The 22580-nt window shown below is 50.8% G+C and overlaps 2 protein-coding genes across 5 annotated transcripts; both read right to left on the bottom strand.

Moving 5' to 3' along the window:
- Window positions 1-1787: 1787 nt before the first annotated feature.
- Window positions 1788-4274, bottom strand: Kiss1 (KiSS-1 metastasis suppressor). The gene is made up of 2 exons (XM_027945612.2): window positions 4147-4274; window positions 1788-2119 (listed from the first exon to the last, which is right to left on the bottom strand). Exons 1-2 carry the CDS (start codon window positions 4247-4249, stop codon window positions 1788-1790), a joined length of 435 nt encoding a protein of 144 aa, XP_027801413.1. The 5' UTR covers window positions 4250-4274.
- A 3934-nt stretch (window positions 4275-8208) lies between these two features.
- Window positions 8209-21282, bottom strand: Golt1a (golgi transport 1A). Of its 4 annotated transcripts, none has more exons than XM_027945656.3 (7): window positions 21063-21282; window positions 19985-20111; window positions 19275-19387; window positions 10899-10990; window positions 9793-9971; window positions 9083-9146; window positions 8209-8546 (listed from the first exon to the last, which is right to left on the bottom strand). In XM_027945656.3, exons 3-7 carry the CDS (start codon window positions 19297-19299, stop codon window positions 8508-8510), a joined length of 399 nt encoding a protein of 132 aa, XP_027801457.2. In that variant the 5' UTR covers window positions 19300-19387; window positions 19985-20111; window positions 21063-21282; the 3' UTR covers window positions 8209-8507. The 4 variants fall into 4 exon arrangements, with proteins under 4 accessions (XP_027801457.2, XP_027801459.2, XP_027801460.2 ...); XM_027945658.3 differs by having other exon boundaries at window positions 19985-20026; XM_027945659.3 differs by lacking the exon at window positions 21063-21282 and adding an exon at window positions 20965-21048 and having other exon boundaries at window positions 19985-20026.
- Window positions 21283-22580: the final 1298 nt, after the last annotated feature.

Genomic DNA, 22580 nt, shown 5'->3' with positions numbered 1-22580 from the left:
AGCCTCTGGGTCAGCCAGAACAGAGACCTGGGCTGTGGCGAGAGCTGACAGGCTTGGAATGTGTTTGGAGGGGCCCACACCACATGCAAGGACACGCAGGCGCACACATGGAAACACGCACAGTGTCTGATGTTTACCCCTCTCACACACAGACAGGCCTGCTTGAGGACTCGATTGCCTGTCCTGCCTCCAAGGCCGCCATCTTCCTAAATTGAAGGCTACATGAGGAAGGAGTAGAAGGGGGTCATAGAGACTTTTGTAAAACAGACTAAGAGCAATTGTGGAGACCCATCAGCCTCCACCTACCCAAGGCTCGGTTCCAGGGGGCTAGGAGAACTCCCCTATAGGTGCTGAGTTTATGATTTTTCTTCAGAAGGTACAGAGAGACACACCCCCGGCTGTTGGGGTTGAAATACCCTTCTGAATATCAGCAATGACACACTGTCACGACATGCTCCGACGTGAGCTCGCAGCAGTATGGGTAGTTTGAGAGATCCTGGAGGGCGGTTTCAAGGGTAAAGATGGGGGTGGGGCAGGTTGTCACGTTCCCTCGGCAGCCTATCTTGTTGCCATAGCAACATGGCTCTGCCTCCATCCTGTGGAGTCCTGGTTTCTGTAATGGGTAGAAAACTGTGGTGTTTCACGGTATGGGGGGCAGGGCCCATAATCCCTCTGGGAAAGAACGTTTCCATCTCAGACCAAGCAGGATAGGGGGACCCTAGGAGCTGTCTTGTGGGTGTGAGGGCAGATTTCCTGGGGTTTTCCTAATGACAAGGTCTACTCTTTCCTACTGAAATTTCTCCTCCCTAGCTATTGGGCCCCCAGGATGTCCCAGGGGGTTGAATACCGTTTCTTGATCTGGACCACCATCTCAGAGAGGCACAGCAGAGTCTGGTGTCAGGACAGCTATTAGGCTTGCCACTTGCTGGCTGTGTGCCTTGAGTGTGTGACTTATTTTTATGGATTTTAGGGTTCTGCATGTAAGGATGAACTAATACATGCCTCTCTCCCTGGGTGGTTTATGAGGATGAAGAGAAGTGACAGTGTAACATGGGATCCAGTCTGGCTTTCCTGGGGGAAGGTGGATGGCTGTGTCCACTGTTGGTGCTCCTTGTGTGGCCAAGCACCCCCTCAGAGGCCTGACTGTGGGGCTCAAGTGATATTTAACCCTTGGGGAACAGGTAGTGGTTGGCACTATTTTCCAGATCAAGCTGTCCAACTGGCTGAGGAAAAAGAGAAAGGTACTTAACTGGTCTACGGCTCCTACTCAGTGTATGGTTCTTGGCCCATGTCCCTCTGCAAAATGCTACCCAGTGCTACCCATCTGCAGAGGGGTGAGCCTAGGAATTACGAGAATGGCTTTAGAACGCTGGGTAGAAATTGGATATTGCAGAAACATGCAAGCAGCATTCAATTTGGGCTTCTCTTTAGTTGTTTAAAAATTGTTCAGGTTCCCAGTGGTTCTATTTATTTATTTATTTATATGTGTTGTCTGAAAAGGACCGGGGAACCAGCAAACTGGTATTTCATCACATCTAGTTTGAGAAGCACTGACCTTGACGACACCAGAGACATCTTAAAACCAGCCCAAGATGCTATTAAGGAGAACGACCTCATCAGCGCTGCCTGCACAAATCAGTGGCTAATCACAGCTCCTGAGTTGGCAGCATTACTTTTATTGCCTCAAGCAGAAGCTCAAGTCCCCCCTCCCCCCCTCCGCTTTGACTAGCGCACCCCACCCCCACCCCCACCCTCTGCATGCTCGGCCTCCAGTTGGGGTTTGAAGTTCACTGCCCGCACCTGCGCCCTGGGCCAGGTTCAGCGCCTCCCCGGCGGCTTCCAGGCGCTGTCTGCCGCTTGCCATAGCGCAGACCGAAAGAGTTCCAGTTGTAGGAGGACAGGTCCTTCTCCCGCTGCACCAGCACCGCGCCCCGGGGCGCGGGGATCAGGCGACTGCGTGGGGAGCATGGACCCATCACCTGGGGCCCCGCAGAGCTCTCGCCAGGGGGACACAGCGAGGCCCCCCGAGGGCTCGGCCCGGCTGGGACAGGCTTTCTCTCCGTGCACCGCAGGTCCTGCTCCCAGGGGTCCAGGGCCCTCAGAGGTCCCAGTCTCTGGCCTAGGACAGATAGTACAGGGTACAGAGAAGACAGGGAGGTAAGGCCAGGGGCCAGGAAATATGGCTTTGGAACGTCCCCTTAAAATCTCCATCCCATGCTTACTTTTGGTCCCTTGACCTCCAGGAAGCTCAGTGGTAATCACAGCGCAGAACCGCACACCAATCTCTTAGCTAGGGTGGTTAGACCATTTGCCCATCTCTCCTTCAACATGGCTTTGATTTCCAGTGTTTCCTAGATTATCTTAAATAACTTTTGTATGAATTTACTTTCTTTTAGGAAGTAAACTGGGTTGCGTTTGGAAATTAAGAAAACCAAAGTATCTGGGGGACATTCAGCTCTGCCCCTCTTCTGGCTCTGCCTGACATCTGGGTTGTTTCCATATCTGGCTCCCCATTGGACTGGGACTCCTTGGGGTGGGTGGCAGCCAAGTTCATCCACCTATCCCCCCACCTTCTGCAAATGCTCAAAACAGTGCCTCACACATAATAGGTTCTCAATAGATCCTTGTTAAATATATAAAATATATAAAAGCTGCTGGGCACATGCCTGTAATCCTAGCTGCTCCGAAGGCTGAGGCGGGAGGATCACCAGTTCAAAGCCAGCCTCAGCAATAGCAAGGTGCTAAGCAACTCAGTGAGACCCTGTCTCTAAATAAATTCAAAATAGGGCTGGGGAATGTGGCTCAGTGGACGAGTGCCCTTGAGTTCAATTCCCATTCCTCAGCCCTATTTTGTGCTTTATTTAGTTTTCTAATGAAAAACTTGTAACAAATTAAGAAAGTGAAACCAAGGCCATTGTGCCTCCACACACCTGTGATCCAACACTGATCTCTGATAAAAGTATTTGTGACCCTCTATTAAGCTATATCAGGACCGATGAAGGCCAGAAATGACCTAGGTCACCTTAACTGGCTCACCTCCCTCACCCAGCAGTCATTTCTCCCCTTCACACTGAGGGTTAAAAAGACTCATTTGGAGGGCACTTCACATGCAAGGCTCATTAAGTTCACTATACTTTTGGCAGTAAAATAGGGCGGCCAGCTCTGAATAGGCAATAAGTCAGCCAATTGTGCTAAGAGATTAGTGGAAAGGAGGCCTCCTCTGCGAGCCAGTGTGTGTTGGGGTGGGGGTTGGCTTTGTGCCTGGCTCCTCAATGCCCTGGCACACTTTGGAGGAGTCTGGACATGGTCCAGAGTTAATAATCATCTGTCTAGGAGGTCCCTCCCTCCTTGCTGAGGGTCAGACAAAGATGGGAGAGGGGATCTCAGTTATAGCCTCTAAGCCAGCAGGAGGACCACTGCTCGGGCCACTATGTGTGTGGCCTCCCCTAAAGCCCTCTGCCAGAAACAGCCAAAGCCCATTCTCCGTAGGCAGTGGTGGGGTTATGATATCAAATGTGCAGTCTGCCCCAAGTTCCATAGCTGGGAACCGGAGAGGCTAAGTGGCAAGTTTGCCCAGAAAACTGACAACCAAGAAGTGTTCAATCTCATGTACCTGCCTTGGGGACTAGCACCGTGACAGCTCACGCCACTTAGCAGACACGCTCTTGGGGTGTGCTGGCACCTAGTGCTTCTGCAGGTGGGGAAGTCTCTTCCCTCTTCGGGCCTCAGTTTCCCCAACTCATCAGTTCCCTGGTGAACTCACGAGATTGACAGGTATTAAGGGTCTGTCTTGTGTTTAGACTCTTTTTTTCAAATCCCCTTATAAAGGATCTGGATTCACTGATAAGAGAAGCTTGAATATTAAGTTCTTTCCTAACATCCACCCAGAGAAGTAGTCTGTGTAAGCAGAGAACACTTTGAGAAAACCGTGAAGGATCTTGGTATCTAATGAGCACCTGAGCCTAGGTGAGGCTCCTGATGCCGGTTACGGTGATAAACTCTCCCTCTTCTCTATGCAATGCACACGTGGCAATCTTAGAGGTCCATCAAATGCAGTGTTAAACTCCTATCGGTCGACTGGCTAAAACTGAAAAATACAGCCAACCTAATTTCTCAATGGCCTGCCTTTCCCCAGACGATGCATACCTATGGGTCTAGGATCATCCACAGGTGCCACCTTTGCCAGTGGGTCCCCGAAGGAGGTGGCACAGAGGAAAAGCAGTAGTGGCCAAGAAATCAGTGCCTTCATCCTGATGAGAAGAGGCAGGTCCTGGAAGCGCGCTGAGGCTGAGACAGAGAGAGGGAACAGGACTAGGTCAGGTGCAGAATCTGGGCTAGTGCTGGGAGCAGAGGGGGCGCTTCCTGGAGGAGGATGGGTAGGGAGGAAGGAAGGATTCCGTTTGGTGGAAGGGGCAGGATTTCTCGGGTTGGAGAATGGCTAGGATTCTGAAGGTCAGGTTTGCTGGAGAGGAATGCTGGAGAGGGGAGGGGAGAGACGCAGCGTGGGAGCTGGCAGGGAAAGGAAGTGGGGCAAAGTCTTTAAAGCATTCTCTCTGGAACCTGGAGCATGTCGGCTCTGCACAAATCCAGCCCCGCCTGAGTTCCACTCTCCCCTTAGCATGTGTCTTCTTGAGCCTGGCCCTGTTCCGTCCTGCTTTAATAGAAACCCACTTCTTTATCATTTCTAGGAAAAAAGGAAGGAAGAGGCGAGAGAAGGGGGAGTCATCTTGCTCTCTCTCAGAGCCCTTCACAGTCTGAAAGACCATCATTAAATTCTTATTGCCTATAATTCAGGGATGAGAAAAGCCTTCCTCTGATTTATCAGGTCAATTGTCTCCACAGTCTATTCTCTGTGGGCTCTGAGAGGATATGGATTGAATTGGCCTCATCATTTTGGCTGCTGAGAAGGGAGATGTGCATCCTGACCCTCCTCCACCCCTCTTCCCTCCCCTGCCATCTTGCTCTGCCTGCTGCCCCCCGCCCCACTACTCCAGCCCCAAGTCCGGTTCCTCTTTGAAAAAGTCATCAGGCACTTTGATAGTATTCAATAAACAGGATTAAAGACAAACTTCTGAGGAGGCAGGGGGCACTGTGCACAGACCTAAAGACTAGTGCCTCTGTCCATGGGGGAGGCAGGGGATCATCTGTGATCATCATCTCCTAATGTCTACCCAGCTCATGCCTCCCTTGCAATTGCCACTTCCTGTCTCCTCCCTGATGCAGGACTCAGGCATGGTGTGCAGGGTAAGAATCCTGCCATGGGAACACTACTCCAACCTGGCCTCAGCTCTGCCCTTGCTTCACAAACCCTGAGCAAGTCACCCCCTACCAGGCCTCATCAGTCAGTCTGTAAAATGGGAGCATTTGGTCAGACTGCTCACAGCTGCCCACATAGATGGTTATTTGTCCTTGCAGGCTTTGATTCTGTGACACCTTGAAACTCAGACTGGAGCTTTCTGCGCCTGCCTTAAGGCCTGGGGTGGGATGTGGAATAGAAGCAGGTTTAACCCACTAGAGAGAATGCTGTAGAAGCGGGTCAGACCTTGGACATGCAGGGTCCTGGTTGGCTTGGAAGGCTTCCTTGAGCACCACTGAGGAGCTGGTGCTGTGCTAGGTGCTGGAGTTGCACAGACGGGCTGACGCAGGGTTGCCGCCTGCCCCCAAGATCTCAAGTCCAGCACGGGAAATTGACTCCTGAGCAGATCATTTCAAAATAACACTGTGAATGACACGCTGGGCGCATGTGAGTTCCCGGGGTCTACGGGAGCTGGGGAAGCCTAACTTGGAGGGTCCAGACAGGCTTTAAGGATGGTGCCTAGTCAACCGGAAGAAAGGAGGTCTGCAGAAGGCAATCCCTGCAGGGCGCTGCCGGGGCGATGGTGCTGGGGGCACCGGAGTGATAGGCGGGTCTGGGTGCGCAGCACACTGTGGGTTCTCCGGGAGGACAAGAGGAAGAGCTCCTGGGGAGAAAGAACCCTGAAGGCTTCATTCTGGAGGGTTGGAGTCAGGCAGGAGTGTGTGCTGATGTGCGCTGCAGATGGAACATCTGGCCACTGTGCAGAAGCAGGATGGTGAGTGACGGAGGGCAGGTGGGCAGGCTGGGTGGTTGGAGGGTGGTGACCTGCTTTGTCCCCTCCCACTGGAGTTAACCCCATTCATTGTGGACAGCATTTACCATGTGCACCATGGAGGAACTCTGCCCACACCAACACTCACAGACACGCACACCACACAAACATACACACAGCACTACCCTACATATGCACACCTATGTATATTCCACTCTCCCCCATACCACGGTATGTGTATGCTATTCATCACATACACACACGTACCACACACATCACATATGCTCCCCACACACCATACACACACGTCCCACACCACATACACAAACCCACATATCACGAACACCTCACACATATATATATACCAGTTTGTATTGGGGGGGAACTGCTCTGAGGAGCCCCATTGAGCCCATGAGCCCTAAAGGGTTCCCCCAGCTCCCTCTAGAAGCTTCTGCAACCTCAAATCCCAGCCACAGATGGTTTCTTCATTATATCTCATGTGCAGCAAGAAAGAACTCTTGGGATCCCCAGGGTCCTGGCTTCAGGAACAAACTACAAGTCAATGTATTCACCCAGGCATTTCAGAGTAGTCTGGCCAAGTTGGCCATCGGGAAAGATCAGTGTTCCCCATCTTTTCATCTACCTGTCTGAGGGCAGAGACACACACACCAGCCCCTGTCCTACCGTCTGGGAGCTAACCCCCTGCCCGCTCCAGAGCCTCCCCTAGTGTGACGCACAGGGCACCTACCTTGGCTCTTCCTGGCCCAGGCGAGATCCACTGGGTCTCTGAGGAGAGGAGAGGAGACGAGAGGAGGCTTCCTGGGTGGGCGAGCACCGGCGGGAGGGGAGCTGGGCTCCTTAGCTGCCTCTCACCAGCTCCTCAGTCGGTCCCCTTTTATAAAGCCCAGGTGACGTCTTCAGCCCACCTCTGCCTCCCTCACCCCCTCCCCAGACCCTCTTCAGAGAGCTCAGCTCCCTGCTGGCGGCCTCCCCCTGGGCTCTCAGGCCTGGAGTCAGCCTCTTCCGCCCCCACAGAAGCCCTCCAAGGTTGGACTCTAATTCTCACTAGTTCTTTTTGTCCTCCACCTCTTCCTGCCCTGGCCCCCTCAGCTGGGGACCCATTCCGTCCCAAACAATGAGGAGAGGACTGTTGGAGGAGTGTGAGTGTGTGCATGTGAAATGTCTTGTTCCCTCTCCCACGAGAGCCACAGACACACCCAGTCTGAAGTGAATGCAGCGCAGGAGGAGGAGGAGGGGAGGGCGCAGCCTGACCCAGGAGCTGCCCGCTGCCCACATGCTGCCAGGTCTCAGGAGGCCAGGTCAGCTTGGGCCCCGCCAGAGGCTACTCTCTGCACCTGGAGAGTGGGGTTCTTTTTCTTCTTACCTTCCTCCCCTCAATTACTGTGCCCAGTGCTCAGCACGGTCAGACAGGGGAGGCAGTGAAGTCGGCAGCTGGCTATAAGAAAGGCCAATAAAATGGTGGCCTAGATGGTGGACGAACCTGGGAAATGGTAGGGGAGGCAGAGAAGGGACTTCCAGACTGCACCACACCCACAGAGACCCTGCCTCTCCTCCGGTGGCACCCACCGTCGCGACATTTTTGTAATTGCTTATGACACTTACATACTGCGGGGACCCTTAATAGATAAAAATTCATACTTTCCAAGGGACCCTTTTCTTTTTCCGGAGGCTGCAAGAACTCTCTTTACCTTGGACAAAGGGCCTCCCAGGACAGGGACTGTTCCTTTGTCAGACTGGGCCCTCTGAAGGCTGGGGCTGGTGTGCATGTCTCTGCCCTCAGACAGGAAGCTGTCCGAGCACAAGCTTTACCTGGTAGGTGTGCTGTGCAGAACAGTCAGGTCACGGTGGAGAAGCACTTTCTGACAGCACCCAGGATTAGTACCCATGGCTTGTCGAGGCTTACTGCTGGCAGGAACTTATAAACATGCTATTTGACTCATTAGGATTATTAAACACCAGGATGGAAATTAGAGTGAGCAGAGCAGACCTGACCCACTGAAGCCGAATCCGCCCTACGAGGAATGGGGTATGTGTGTGGTTTCAGCCCCGACCCCCGACCCCTGCCAGCCCCCAAGAACCCAGGATGGACTGACAGGGCTGGACACACGCACTCTGAATCTCAGACTCACTCAGAGCTAGAGGATTTAATCTTCACTTTTAAATACAGGGTGAGGCTGGGATGCCAGCCCCAGTCCAGTCTCCATGGGGCCGAGATCTCTGCTCCCAAGAGTCTGGCAGCCTCTTGAGTCTGCTTGGGGATTGAGGTCAGTCACTCAGTCCGTCCTTCCTTGTGGATGTGAAGAGGCCCCGTATGACAGGGAGTGAGTCAGTGCTGGGTGGGGGCCTGAGAGGCAGCCCCCATCTCCCTTCCAGCCCCCTCAATGAGCGATCCAATTGCAAAGAGCTCATCTCTGTGGTTCAGACCATTGAGCTGGTCCCTTGAAGCCTCCGGAACAGCTGTGGGAGCCAAGAATCATTACTCCAGACAAAGAGTGGGCAGCAGACTCCATATGCAGCCTATTACAGAGCTGGCCTTGGGGGCCGGGAGCAGTGTCACGCACAGAGCAGGGGAAGGGCTGCGGGGGATGCGTCCAGGGTGCTGGCCGTGGGGCTTCCCTGGACCTCTCAGGGGTTCATGAGAGATAGGGGCGGTGGTGCAGGGGCTGGGGACCGGGACGGGATCCGCCACCTGCTCTCAGTGGCTGTGACACAGCTTCTCCATGTCTGGGCCCTGACCTAATCAGCTCCGCAGAAGTGCCAGGCTAAGCTAGACTGTCTGAGTCTGTATTTCTTCTGCTTAAGTGGGGAGTGGCTGATAGCTGTCGCCTCCTTCACTTTTGTCAAATGGAGAGGGAGCGGGAGGGAGGGGACAAGGACTGGGGACTGGAGAACCCGGGGTGGGGTCTGATGGGGGCGAATCCGCTGCACCTGGGGCCATGATTTGACCAACTCCACCAGCTTGGTGTGCCAAGCCCCAGGGGCAATCCACTTACCGCACTCAGGAAGGGGATGTCGAAGGTGGTTCCCAGAAAGCCAAACGCCATGGGGAAAAAGCCCCTAGAAGTGGGGGGGGGGGGCGGTCAGTAATGGCCCAGGAGGGGGGCAGGGAGGTAGTGAGGCTGAGGTCCACCCACTAGGAAGGCTCTAGCTCTGGCTCCCAGGAGAGCAGGCCCCTGGGCCCTGGGGGCAGGCTTGGTTCATTCAGCACCCCCTTTTTTGAGAGAGCAAAGTGTTAAGAACGAGGTCCCTGGGGCTAGACTCCTCGTGTTCAGATCTTGGCCCTTCTGCCTACACTTGGGCAACTCCTTCGCCTCTCTGAACCTGTTTCCATCTGTCACATGGGGTTAGAACTGTGTACAAAGTGCTATTTATGTTATTACTCTCCTTATTATTACTCTGGCCTGATGCCTTTCCCTCCTCCCTGGATCGGGTGTGGGGCACCTGCTCCAGGTTTGCTGGCACCTGGGCACTGAGTCACTGGAGGCCGTGCTCCCATTGCCACTGCCTTGGGCCTCTACATCCCCCTGCACAGTGCCACCTTTACCCTTGGTGTCCCAGGCCTGATCTGGGATTTACAATTTACTACGTGTGACCCTTCCCAGGGCAGTGAGTCTGGCTGGGGGAGGAGATTAGAGATTTGACTTCTGACAGCCACTGTGCATTGGGCCTCAGCTTGCGGAGGGTGATGAGGATCTGCACTCACTTGAAGAGGCTAAAGAAGCCATAGGATTCCAGGAACATGCCCAGCAGGGGCCAGCGCAGGAGCACAATGACCACACCCCCCAGGAAGAAGCTGGTCCCCTTGAGCTTGTGCCGCTGGAAGAAGAAGGAAAACGTCCTCCTCAGCCCGATGATGAAGGAGAGGCCACTCAGGAACAGCAGCTGTGGGGCAGGAAGAGGGAGGAGCCTGAGGACAAGCACGTGGCCCAGGAGGATTCGGGGGCTGGGACGTGGAGCCACTCAGGCAGGGCGGGACCATGTGGCAGCGGTGTGGCAGAATCCCAGACCCTGGAGTACTCCAGCCAGTTAGGAATAGACCTGCCCAGAGAAGCAGGGGATGGACAAGGAGGACCCTGGAGATCTCCAGTTCCCAGCCACGTCCTTGGGTGCCAAATACCTCCTCATATGTGACTTCACTTCTCATTGTGCCTCCCAGGGAAGATGGGATGCTTAGTGGGATCCTCTTTACAGAGCTTTGAAGACTCAGTCCTAAATAGTTTAGGGAGTCCTACCCAAAGTCACCTGGAACCTTCTGGAGTCCAGTGTCTACAAAATATATGCCAGGTCCAGACACTGTCTAAATGTCCCTTGTGGGTGCTGAGGGCCCATCAGGTTTAACCCTCTGGCTTTCTTCTAGTATATTCTGTGCCTTCCCTCCCCTTTCACCACCTTTTCTCTTGCTGTTCATCCACCCCCACACGCATTTCCTCTCCCAAGTCCCTTCCTCTTCCTCTTTCTGCAAGCCTCTTGTTTCACAGTAAATATGTTCATCTTCGTGTGGCTTCTCCTCTGCCATGGCTGTCCTCCCCAGCCACGAAGGTACACATTATAATCCCTATTCCTAGATGCTGGGGTTCATTGTAGAACCCCTAAGACCTCACCCAGAGCTTGGCATAAGAATTCAGGTCCTCAGTTTCTCTGGGCCTGGCCAGCCCTGCTATCCATCCCCAGGGACCCTCATCTGTCCCAGTTGGATGATATCTGAACCCTGTATGGGGCGTGACATGAACGAACTTAGGGTTCACCCTCCTGATGACAGAGACCTCAGGGGGTTGGGGAAGGAGAGGTACAGAGGACCGGGGGACTCACGTTTCCAAAAGCCAGGAGCACCGAATCAAAGTACAGGAGTATTCCAAAGAGGATGAAGAAGATGCCGAAGCAGGTGATGCCCACGCCAAGCTCTGCAATGGGCAAGGAGGTGGTGGAGGATTGGACTTTGGGGATCAGGTGAGACCCTGACACTTTCCCATCACCACAGAACAGGTGCCCGCTAGGGGCGGCTCCATTTCCACCCAGGGATCTCAGCTTCGGTGGGGTCTGGGGAGGGAAGGGTGGGCAGGGGAAGGAAGATGGGCATGAAGTGTGTTTCATGGGAACTGTGCCAGTCACCTCCTCACACCATGGTCATGAGGAAGCCCGTGCCACCTGCACTACTTTGAAGTTTCAGCTTCCTCTGTCCTCCGGTGCTAACATAAGCAGATCATTTTCAGGATCAGGTCCCTGGCTGAACACAAACATCTGCCTACTGTTTCTGGGCCCAAGCAGCCAAGACCTGGAGCCACCCCTAGGGGGCAGGAGTGTGCCACAGTAAGCGCATGACCACCAGCCCCAGAGCCTCCAAACTGTCCGGCTGGGTTTCTCAAGAGGCTGACACCATCTCTCCCAACAACACATAGTCTCCTTTCTCCTCAAAACACCCCAGACCCTGCTCTCAAGTGTTGGCCTCTCACCCAGCTGGGAAAACGGAAGTCATCAGCCAGGAATGTGCTGATTTTCCTACCTGGGAACCTACGTTCAGGCCCCTGCTTTGCTTCTCCTCTGGCTGCCTCAGTAGCACCGGGCGAGCCCACCTTGGATTTCAGTCTAGTGCAGTGGAGCAGCTCTGGCCAGCAGGGCCCCCCACCCCCACGCCCACCTGTTGGCAGTGTGCCTCGGGGTCGCCTCTGAAGCTCAGGAGTCTGCTCAGAGCCAGAGAGCAGGCACCCTGTTTGGTCGCTCTGGACATTGACACAGATTTTAGATCAACTCCCTTCCAGAAGAGATGTGCCAGTCACAGGATCTCGGGTTCCTTTGCCTTAAACTGTCTCCATCACACAAAATTGTGCTCATCTTTGCCACTATGATAGTCAACAAGTGACCATTCGCTGTGTTGTTTCGTTTTTAAAATTAAATTAAAAGTTTAAATTCTAAATTGTGGGAAAGCACATGTAATGTAAAATCTACCATCTTAACCATTTTTTGGTGCACAGTTCTGTGGTATAGAGGTACCCCATCGCCACCATCCACCTCCGGGACTCTTTATCTTGCAAAACTGAATCTCTGTACTCATTAAATCTACCAACTCCCTATTCTTCCTCACTTCCAACTACAGTTCTACTTGGTCTCTATGAATCTCTCTCTCTCTCTCTCTCTCTCTCTCTCTCTCTCTGTACCAGGGATTGAACCCAGGGACACTTAACTACTGAGCCACATCCCCAGCCCCCCATTTTTTTCTATTTTCTTTAGAGACAGGGTCTTGCTAAGTTGCTGAGGCTGGATTTGAACTCGTGAGCCTCCTGCCTCAGTCTCCTGAGCTGCTGGTGTCTCTATGAATTTGACTGCCTTAGCAACCTCAGCGAGGTGGACTCATTCAACATTTGTCCTCTTGGGACTAGTTATTGCATTTATTATAATATTCTCAAGCCTCCTTCCTGTTGTGCCATGTGTCAGAATTTCCTTCCTTTTTAAGGCTGAATAATATTCCATGTGTGAAAATACCACATTTTATTGATCCATTCATCTGTTGATGAACATCTGGGTTATTTCCATCTTTTGGCCTTAGTGAATCATGCTGCTACAAATACAAGCATAAAAAATAACTCCTGTGGCTCAAGCGGTAGCGCGCTCGCCTGGCATGCGTGCGGCCCGGGTTCGATCCTCAGCACCACATACAAAGATGTTGTGTCCGCCAAAAACTAAAAAAATAAATGTTAAAAAATTCTCTCTCTCTCTTAAAAAAAAAAAAAAAAAGAGTCCAATAGGGACTTTTGAAAAAAAAAATTAAAAAAAACTCTTCAAGACCCTGCTTTAATACCCAGCAATATTACCCACAAGTAGAATTGCTGGATCATTTTTTTAAAAAACTGCCATGTTATTTTCCAAAAGTGGGTGCACCGTTTGACATTCCCATCAGCAATGCACAAGGGTTCCAGTTTCTCCACATCCTCACCAACACTTCATTTCCTGTTTTTTTTTCTTTTTTTGTTTAGTTTTAGTTTTTTATTGGTAGCAGCCATGCTAATGGATATGAGGTGACCTCACATTGTGGCTTTGATTTGCATTTTCCTCCCGTTTGGCCATGTGGAGCATCTTTGCATGGACTCACTGGCCATTTGTATGTCTTCCTTGGAGAAGGGTCTATTCAGGTCCTTTGCTTGTTTTTTAATTAGGTTGTTCTAGTTGGGTTTTATAGGAGTTCTTTATATACTCTGGATATTGACCCCCCGTCATGCATACCATATACAAATATTTTCTCTCTTTCTTTAAGTTGCCTTTTCACTCTGTTGATTGTATCTTTGATTCACAGAAGTTCTCGTTTCAATGTAGTTGGATTGATCTTTATTTTTTTTCTTTTGTTGTCTGTGCTTTTGATGTCACATCCAAGAAATCATTGCCAAAGCCTGTGTCACAAAGCTTTCCCTTATGCTTTCTTCTAAGAATTTTATAGTTGTGGCTCTCATGTTTAGGTCTTTGATCCATTTTGAATTAATTTTTGCATATGGTATAAGATAAGGGCCCAACTTTGTTCTTTTGTATGTGGATATCCAGTTTTCCCTGAAGCATTTGTTGAAGACTGTTCCTTCCCCCATTGAATGGTCTTGATACCCCTGTAGAACATGTCCCTGGACTTGTTAACTAACAGCTTAGAGTTGGTCCCCACAACCTCTATGAAACTGGTAGCATTACCATTTTACATACAGCTGTTAAGTGAGAATTATTATTCTGTTTGTTTAGAGACAGGACTGCAAAAACAAAATAAGACTGGATTTACTGGCTAAATTATAGTTACAACTGAAAGAAAACAACACAATCATCTTTCTTGAGTTAATCCTTTCAAATCTATTGCCAATTTTTTTTGTTTGTTTTTGTTTTTGGCACTGAGGATTGAACCCAGGGGTGCTTGACCACTGAGCCGCATCCCCAGTCCTTTTTATTTGGAGACAGAGTCTTCCTAATTTGCTCAGGGCTTCACTAAGTTGCTGAGGCTGGCTTTGGATTGTGCTCCTCCTGACTTGGCCTCCCCAGTGCCTGGGATTACAGGAATGCACCATCACGCCCAGCCTGACCACAGCTTTTAAACATTCTAGAAAGACACCTGTGGAAATCAAAGGTGGCAGATTCACTCAATTACAATTACTCGAGCCAGTCACAAGAGAAACCTCTGGTGAAGATGTGCACTGATGTGACCATCTCAGATTCCTACCCAGATTCTGAGAGTCACTCTGAGAAAGACTCCTGGTGGTGGAGGTTCTAAGACTCACGAGAATCTAGGATGCATGCACACGAGAATGCAGATGGGACTCCGCAAACGGCTCCCTGACTCCCACAGTCCTTTGTGAGACTGGTGAGCAGATTATTCCCCTGGGTACCAGGCCAGATGTGGAGGTTGAAGTCACCATGACAAATGTCTAAGTCAGCTACTTTAATAATAAATTTTTTATCAGTTGTTCAAAAAAATCCACATTCTATGTCGTCTTCTCTGTATTATACTTTCTTCTTTGCAACAGTGGCTTGCTTACTTATCACTCTCCCAACTTGTTCCACACTATTCTTCAAGCGCTGGTGCAATTCCGGAATTTTCCTTCATGGGACCAGTCCCCTTTGAGGGCCACTACCGTTTCCAGTGTTCAGTGAGCCCAAAACTCAGTGAGGAAAAGGTCGAGCTTCAGACCTTCCTCCCAACTCTTGCCTCTGGAGTAACTTGGCGATTTTAGCTGGGGGGTGCTCCTGAAGTTCCTCTCAGGGCAGTAACTATGGCAGAGAGAGCAGTGGGTGGGGCAGGCATGGCACACAGATGCTCCCGGGACAGACAGGAGCAGCAATCTACAGTCCCATGGTCCGACAGTGGGGGAAGCCCGCCCCCTTCTGGAGGGACCAGGGTAGTCATATAGGGAGCAGAAAGTGCAGAGGCTAAGCTGTCTTCTGGGCCGCCTCCCCACACTTGGGAGGCTGGCCAGCTTTAGTCTACCTGTTGATTAGACCCCTGCTCCCCAGCTCCCAACCGACTGCCAAGGAGAGCCTGCAGCCTGCAGCCAGAGCCCCACTTCGTAGCTTGCATTAGCAGAAGCCAGGTTCAATGTCTGTCTTCCTCCGGAAAGCAGCGATCGCTCCCAGGAAAGTAATATCTCCTGCCGAGGGTCCATGGGTCCCTCAGGTCCAAGCCTCAGCCAGGAGCCCTTTACCTTTTCTCTTTTCCTCTTTTTAATAATCACAAAATGTACAGAAAAGTTGCATGTGCATTATAAAAAACATTATTTTCCTAACACATTGGAGAGCAGTTGTCACCTGGATCTCGTCTGTTCCCAAATGCTTTGGTGAAGTTTCCCTTCATTCTCCTGGATAGCCAAGGTACTGCCGGGAAACTGGGAAATGAACAAGTCCTCAGACCCCACTCAAGTGGTCCCAAGAATATTACTTCCAGGAAATGAATGTTCCCATCACATGGGGCATTTGGTTGTCATCTCCCTTTAGTCTCATGTTGGGAACAGTTTCTCAGTTTTTCCTTGATGTGAGCTTTTGAAGATGCAGGCAAACTATTTTGTAGCCATTTCTACATATAGGTTCATCGGATTCTTCCTGGTGACTAGGTTTTGGCAGAAACAGCCTGGATGTGAAGCTGTGTTCCTCCTAGGTGACACATGCTTCCAACCTGACCCACTACTGAAGGTGGGTCCTTAATCGTAAGGCAGTGTCTGCCGGCCTCTGCACCATGAAGACACTCTCCACCCTCACCCACCTTGCGGGATGCCCTCCCCACCATGCCTTGGCTGTGACTCCTCGCAAGGCCACCCCAGTGAGCCCTCTTCTCAAGGGGGCTTGGACACCCCAACTCTGGGGACCCTCTCTTTGTGTTCCATTGAGGGGTTTTAAGATTGAATTGTTCTGGAAGCAAAGGAGAGAAGGGAAAGGAGAGCAGGCTTCATTCATTCTCACAGTTAACAGAAGTGATTGACAGCAAAGCTTCCTCTGCGCCCGCTCAGTCTAAGCACTTTGGACACTTAACTCACTTATTTCCGCAGTCACTTATGAGGTAGGTGCTGCTGTGAGTCCCTATTCACAAACAAAACTAAAACTGAGAGGCTACCCCACTTGCCTGGGGTGCACAGCCAGCAGCTGGCAGAACCCGCCTTCGAATCCAGGTGTCTGGCTCTGAAAAGTGTCCTTGACTAACGTGGTCCAGTCCCCTTCTGCAGGAATTGCTCTTGCTTTGGCCATGAATGACCTCCATGTCCCCAAATCCAATGGACGGGTCCGTCCTTGGCGGCGAGGGGGTGGCCACTCACGGGTTGAAGCATCCTTTCTCTTGGCTTCCCTGACGCCACGTTGTGATTTTCCTCCTGACGTCTAACCCTTCTTTCTGTCTCCTCTGCGGTTCCCACTTCTCCCTCCCTCTTGGGATCTGACTTGCCCAGGGCTTGGGCCTGAGCTCCCTTCTCTTCCCGTTCTGTTTCCACACAGCTTCCTGTGTCTTTAGACACCACCTGTGTGCTGATGACACATCCTTCTAGCCCAAGCCCCCTTCAAGCCCTGGGCACATTCTGCTGCTGGCCAGGCACATGGACATGGCCTTCTCTCAGGCAGTCTGAACCCCTGGTCCCACACTGAGCGATTCATCTTCCCTCCTTCAGCTTGCACCTCCCCTGGGTTTTCACAAAAGTGTACAAGGGTCTCTACCGCCCAGCCAGCCCTAGAGGCAGAGCCCGAGAGCCACCCTGGCCGTGCACACCACCCTTCCCTGCTCAAGCCCAGCTAAGTTTTGGGGGGTGTTTTGGTTTTTTATTTTTGTGTTTTGGGTACCAGGGATTAAACTCAGGGGCACTCCACCACTGAGCCCCATCCCCAGTCCTATTTTGAATTTTATTTAGAGACAGGGTCTCACTGAGTTGCTTAGCACCTTGCTATTGCTGAGACTGGCTTTGAACTTGGGATCCTCCTGCCTCAGCCTCCTGAACCGCTGGGATTGCAGGCATGTGCCACCGCACCCAGCCACAGCTAAGTTTCTTAGCTGTGTCCTCCAGTACGTACCCTGGAAGCTGCCCTCTTCTCTCCACCCCTTAACTCCCAGCCTCCCTCATCTCTTCCTGGACTCTTGCAGTAGCCCTTGTTTAGTCTCCTGCTTCATTCCCGCCACACTCCTGGTCCTTCTCCATACTATGCTCAAGGATGCTGGAACATACCATCCAGTCACATTAAGGCACAGCTTAGAATGAAGACACGGTTCATCCATACCGTGGCCTGCAGGCCCTGCTCCTCCGCCTTCCCCCTGCTCTTTGCTGTTTCCTGGATGAGCTTCTGCCCCAGAGCCTTTGTACGTGTGGTTTCCTTGCCCAGAACAACCCTCCTGACCCTTCCTGTCTCAACTCATGTCATTTCCTCAGAGAAACCTGGTCCACTTTGTTCCTTGATCTGAATCTAGTGCCCCCACTCCTTCTTCTCATAGGGCTCATACATTCTTCTTCGGACTTGTGGCATTTGGTAAGGGCGCATTTACTCATAGGCTAATTGGCTTACTAGGACATTGGCACGCTGCCCCTGGGTGGGCTCTGCACTCCTCTCTGTATGTTTATTCTGTAGGTCGTTGATTCTCAACTGGGCAAGGTAGAAATTTACGGGGAGGCAATTTTGTTCTCTGGAGAGCATCTGGCAGTGTTTGGGGCCATTCTGATTGCTGCCATGGGCAGGGAGGGTTTGCTAATGGCAGTGGAGGGTAGAGGCCCAGGATACTGCTAAAATCTCACAGTGCATGAGACAGCCCCACAACAAAGGCTCCTGTCTCCAAGGGTCAGTAGTGGGGAGGCTGGGAAATTGTGCTCTAGTTGAGCTCATGGACTGTTATGATTTTAAACAGTATCTGTCTAGATGGTGGCAACTCCCAGATTTCTCCCTCTCGAGCTCCGGGCTCACACACCCAACTGCCCACTCGACATCTCCTCTGGATGTCTAACAGCACAAAGAAACTCTTTGCACCTGGAGCCCACCTCCAGCTCTCTCTCCCGCTCAGTCCTGCCAACTGCCCAGGTAAAAAACCCGGATGCACTCCCGACCCTTCTTTCTCTCACACCCCACATCAATCCACCAGCAAATTTCTCAAAACAGATCCAGCGTGGACCACTTTCTACCACTTCATTGCCAACTCCCCGGGCCCCTCCACCTTCTCTCACCACCTTCTCTCATCCTCTGCAGTCTATTCTCGGCCCGGCACCCAGAGCCATCTTTTAGAAATATAAATGGATCAGATCACTTCTCTGCACCACCCCTCCAAAGCTTTCCCATCTTATGTAGATGGAAGCAAGATCTTTACCCTGGTCTGCAAGTCCTCCTGGTCTGGCCTTTAAGTGACCTCCCTGACCTCAACTCTCCCCTGTATGCTTTTGCTGCAATCATACCAACCTCCTTGTTGATCTTCAAACACATCAAGTTCGACCATGCCTCAGGGCCTTGGCACTGGCTGTCCCTTCCTCTTGGAACATTTTCCTTCCAGGTGGCTGCTTCCTCACTCCCTACAAAGCTCTGGACGAAGGCTCCCTTCTCATCACAGCCTTCCCTGACCGCTCTATAATATAGCAACTCTTCCTACTTCAAACCGCCCCAGCCTCCTTACCCTGTTCTGGATTTGTCTGGAGACTCACTGCCCTCTACATATACTGCCTTTCCCCTCTGGAAGTCTGTCTCATTCTCAGTTCTCTTCTGTCTGTCCAGCACCGTGGGTGGCACACAGCAGAGACAGATGTGCTCAGTGAGTGTCCTCATCGCTTCACAGTGAAAGCGAGGCTGAGGAGGCTCTAACTCACCCACAACACCCACTGGGCCACAGCCTGCCCCTCCACCCCGCCCCGCCCTCTCTGCGGACTCCCTGGTCCCTCTCATGGGCCATCTCCCTGCCCCCTCCCCCAAAGGCAAGGAAGGGGTATTTGGGAGGGACCACACAATGGTGTGGGTGGTTTATTTTCTGACAAGGCCCACAGGGGACCTTAGGGTTTATGGGTCCTGAGCACCCCCCAATCTCCCGCGAGGTACAAGGAGGGCCACGCCTGCCTTGAACCTGCGGTCCCAGGGTGCCAACACAGCGGCTCCCAGCCACCGGCTCCAGAGGTCACATTTGGTAAGTTCCTCAGACAGAGCCAGGCCTGGAGGGGCCCTTCTCCAGCCCACCCTAGCCAAGACCCCCATTCCAGCCCGCCCCCTCCCCCTGATCGCTGCACTCACTCTGCCACTCGGTGATGGAGATCATGCTTCGGTCCACCTGGGGGGCCTTCTGGGTCACTGGCTAGTGGTCAGAGCCCAAAGGGCTGAGCTCGTGCATGCTCACAGAGTTGACCCTTGGAATTGTAAAGAGGCCTCTGGTGAATCATTAACTCCCGCCACCCGCCCACTACACACACACACACACACCCCCACCCCCACACCCACACCTACAGACAAGCAGCTGCTTAAAGACTCAGGCTTCCAGAGAAGACAACACCTACCTCACTCTTTCTACCTCCACTCCATGCCCCGAGGCTGAATTCAGCATTCCCATCTTTATCTCCTTTAGGAAATTTGGATTGTATATGGAAGAACTGGGGCCTGAGGGGATCCCTGACTGGTTTGGTGGAGGGTGTGGGAAGAATTGAAATCCGCAGGTCTCTGGGAACTAGGAAATTCATCTTGAACGTTGTTTTGTGCTATTCACATGAGGGACGCTAGGGGGCGACAAGCACCCGAGTAAAACGCTGCAGGCCCAATGGCAAGGCCAGACCTGGGTCAATCAGGACAAACGTGCTACAAGGCAGCCAGATCTCAAGGGCTGTGACCTCCTTTCCCCCAGCAGTGTTCAGCTTTGGAATGAGAGGTTGAGCTAGGGAAGACAAAGCCCTGCATTTGGCTTAGGGTAGGACTGTGCCATTAATTCAGGAGCCTGGTTCTAGTCTGCTTACCAGCTGTGCAGACAGGGGTACATCCACTCCTGCTCCGTGGGCCTGAGAAAGGAGGGCACAGAAGGTTCCTCACATCCTTTCTCCCAATTTAGAGCAGCGGTTCTCAACATCTTCTTTGAAATGTGCCCTTTACCCAGAAATGAAGTTCATGGGTGATAAAACTCATCTCCATACATCATTTAAAAGCCAAAATAAAGCTAATTATACTTAAAAATGGAACATACAGATAATGAAATATAATATAATGAAATATAATATCTTATAATGAAATATAATATCTCTTATTATATAAATGCTCAGGCAAGACTTATCAGAAGACACAAATGAAATAGGCACATTGCTTGTACCTACACATAATAAATAAATAAGTTAGAACTTAAAGGAAACGGAAGGGGTGGAGGTGCTCAGTGGTAGATGTATTTTGACATACATGCACGGAGAATAACTTATTCTAATGAGGATCCCATTCTTGAGGTTGTACATGGTGTGGGGTTACACTGGTCGTGTATTCATATATGAACACAGGAAAGTTATGTCCTATTCATTCCACGGTCTTTCTTATCATCCCCCCTTCCATTCATTCCCCTTTGTCTAATACAATGAATTTCTATTCCTCCCGCATATTATTATTATTATTATTATTATTATGTGTTATCCATATATCAGAGAGAACATTCAGTTCTTTTTTTAAATATTTTTTTTAGTTGTAGATGGACACAATATTTTACCTATTTATTTTTATGTGGTGCTGAGGATCGAACCCAGGGCCTCACGCATGCGAGGCAAGCACTCTGCCACACAACCTCAGCCCAGATTAATAAAAATAGAAGATTCAAGCCATTCTATGCAAAAACAAAACAAAATCACACACATAAAATGAAGCAGTAGTTTGTAAACACTAGAATATAAATGTTATTACCCTGTGAGGAGGGTGATAACAGACCAAATGTGCTGCCTGTAACGAGAAAAAGGGAGGTCACCTTAAGTGAAGTAGGTGTGGCAAAGCAAGGCAAGACAGAGATGGCAAAGTGGAGATGAGGGAGAAGTACGAGACATGTGCAGAGGAGCCAAGTCTTACACGGTGTGTTGTCAGAATAGCTTCCTGTGCTGTGACCTTAAGTTGGGTCCTGACAGATGATCACAGATGCACACATCTGTCTTGAAGTGCCATCACGTGCAGAGGTGTAATTCAATCTCCAGGACCTTGGCGATCATATATTTCCAAAGGACGATCGGGAATAGAGGACAGACGGGAAGGGCAGGGTGATAAGGTAGCTTAGAGCAATTGCATTCAGACCCTGGAGACAGTGTCGGAGAAAAGAGGAAAACAACAGACAACTCCTCCCCCAGACATTTCCGCCTGTGATTGTTACAACATAGGTGTTTGTCCTCAGGCAACAGAAACTTTCACCTTATAAAGGATGGTGAGAATATGAAATAATTTCTAAAAACTTTTATTAAGAAGATCCAGTGAAATCTCCCACATTTCAAGTACCTCTGATTCTGTGACTTTTTCTCTCCACTCTTAAGTATTTCAGCCAGTCCCTGCCCGTTCTGCAACGCCCTACTGCACAGGAATAATGTTCAACCAAACATATAACAGTTGAAGTGTGGCCAATGCATGGGGAAGATTATTTAATAATTTTAAGGTGAACTCTTTATTTCTCCTAATTTCTTTTTTTCTCTTTTTCCCTAATTTCCTGAGTCATTCATGAACTACTATTGGTGGAAGGGTACTGGGAATTGAACCCAGGGATGTTCTACCATTGAGCTACATCCCAACCCTTTTTGTTCTATTTATTTATGGTCCCAGGGATTGGACCCAGGGGCACTCGACCACTGAGCCCCAGCTCCAGCCCTATTTTGTATTTTATTTAGAGACAGGGTCTCACTGAGTTGTTTAGCATCTCGCTTTTGCTGAGGCTGATTTTGAACTCAAGATCCTCCTGAGCCACTGGGATTACAGGCCTGCACCGCCATATTCGGCTGTATTTTATTTTGAGACAGGGTCTCACTAAGTTGCTGAGGCTGGCTTTGAACTTGTGATTCTCCTGCCTCAGCCTTCTGAGCCACTGGGATTATAGGCACATACTAAAATACCTACCTCACAAACTACTTTTAAAAGCTCAAAAGCTTCTAAAAATGTTTCAGTAGTATTATAAAGTAGGACTGACTTCTCCAGTTGTCCAGGTAGACATGATTCCAGTCGTACATTCTAAAGCTGTGCAGGATGTGGGATGATTCTTTTGGAAATCTGTGTGTTGCTGTCACCAAAGGCCGGGAAGAGTTTTGCCCTCTTAGTTGTTGATACCTAAGGCTCTCTTGCAAATGGCCAAAATGCCCCCTAGGGGGCGGTCTGACTCAGACTGAAACCCCTGGTAAGTGGAGAGGTTGGGCTCTAAGGTCAAAGCACCTGGGTTCCGTCCCAACTCCATGAGGCCTTGGGCATTCTATTTACCCTTTCCAAGCCTCAGTCCCTGGGGCAAGAATAGCACCAATTACATAGAGAAATGGGAGGATTGGTGGGTACCTACGTGTGAGGCACATAGAACTGATACCTGGCAAGTGGGAGACACTTAATAAGCCATTGTTATTA

This window comes from Marmota flaviventris, chromosome 12 (genome assembly GCF_047511675.1).
Source record: "Marmota flaviventris isolate mMarFla1 chromosome 12, mMarFla1.hap1, whole genome shotgun sequence".
In the NCBI taxonomy this organism is placed as follows: Eukaryota; Metazoa; Chordata; class Mammalia; order Rodentia; family Sciuridae; genus Marmota; species Marmota flaviventris.
The sequence above is the reverse complement of the archived record's forward strand: the minus strand, read 5'-3'. Positions and strand labels throughout refer to the sequence as shown.

Excerpts from the sequence above, each read along its gene's own strand:
- Kiss1 (XM_027945612.2), bottom strand. The coding sequence starts at position 4,249 with ATGAAGGCACTGATTTCTTGGCCACTACTGCTTTTCCTCTGTGCCACC. Across the intron at positions 2,120-4,146 it reads GGATGATCCTAGACCCATAG|GCCAGAGACTGGGACCTCTG; the intron begins GTATGCATCGTC and ends TATCTGTCCTAG.
- Golt1a (XM_027945656.3), bottom strand. The coding sequence starts at position 19,299 with ATGATCTCCATCACCGAGTGGCAGA. Across the intron at positions 10,991-19,274 it reads CTCCATCACCGAGTGGCAGA|AGCTTGGCGTGGGCATCACC; the intron begins GTGAGTGCAGCG and ends TGCCCATTGCAG. Across the intron at positions 8,547-9,082 it reads ACATCCCCTTCCTGAGTGCG|CTGTTCCGGAGGCTTCAAGG; the intron begins GTAAGTGGATTG and ends TGGCTCCCACAG.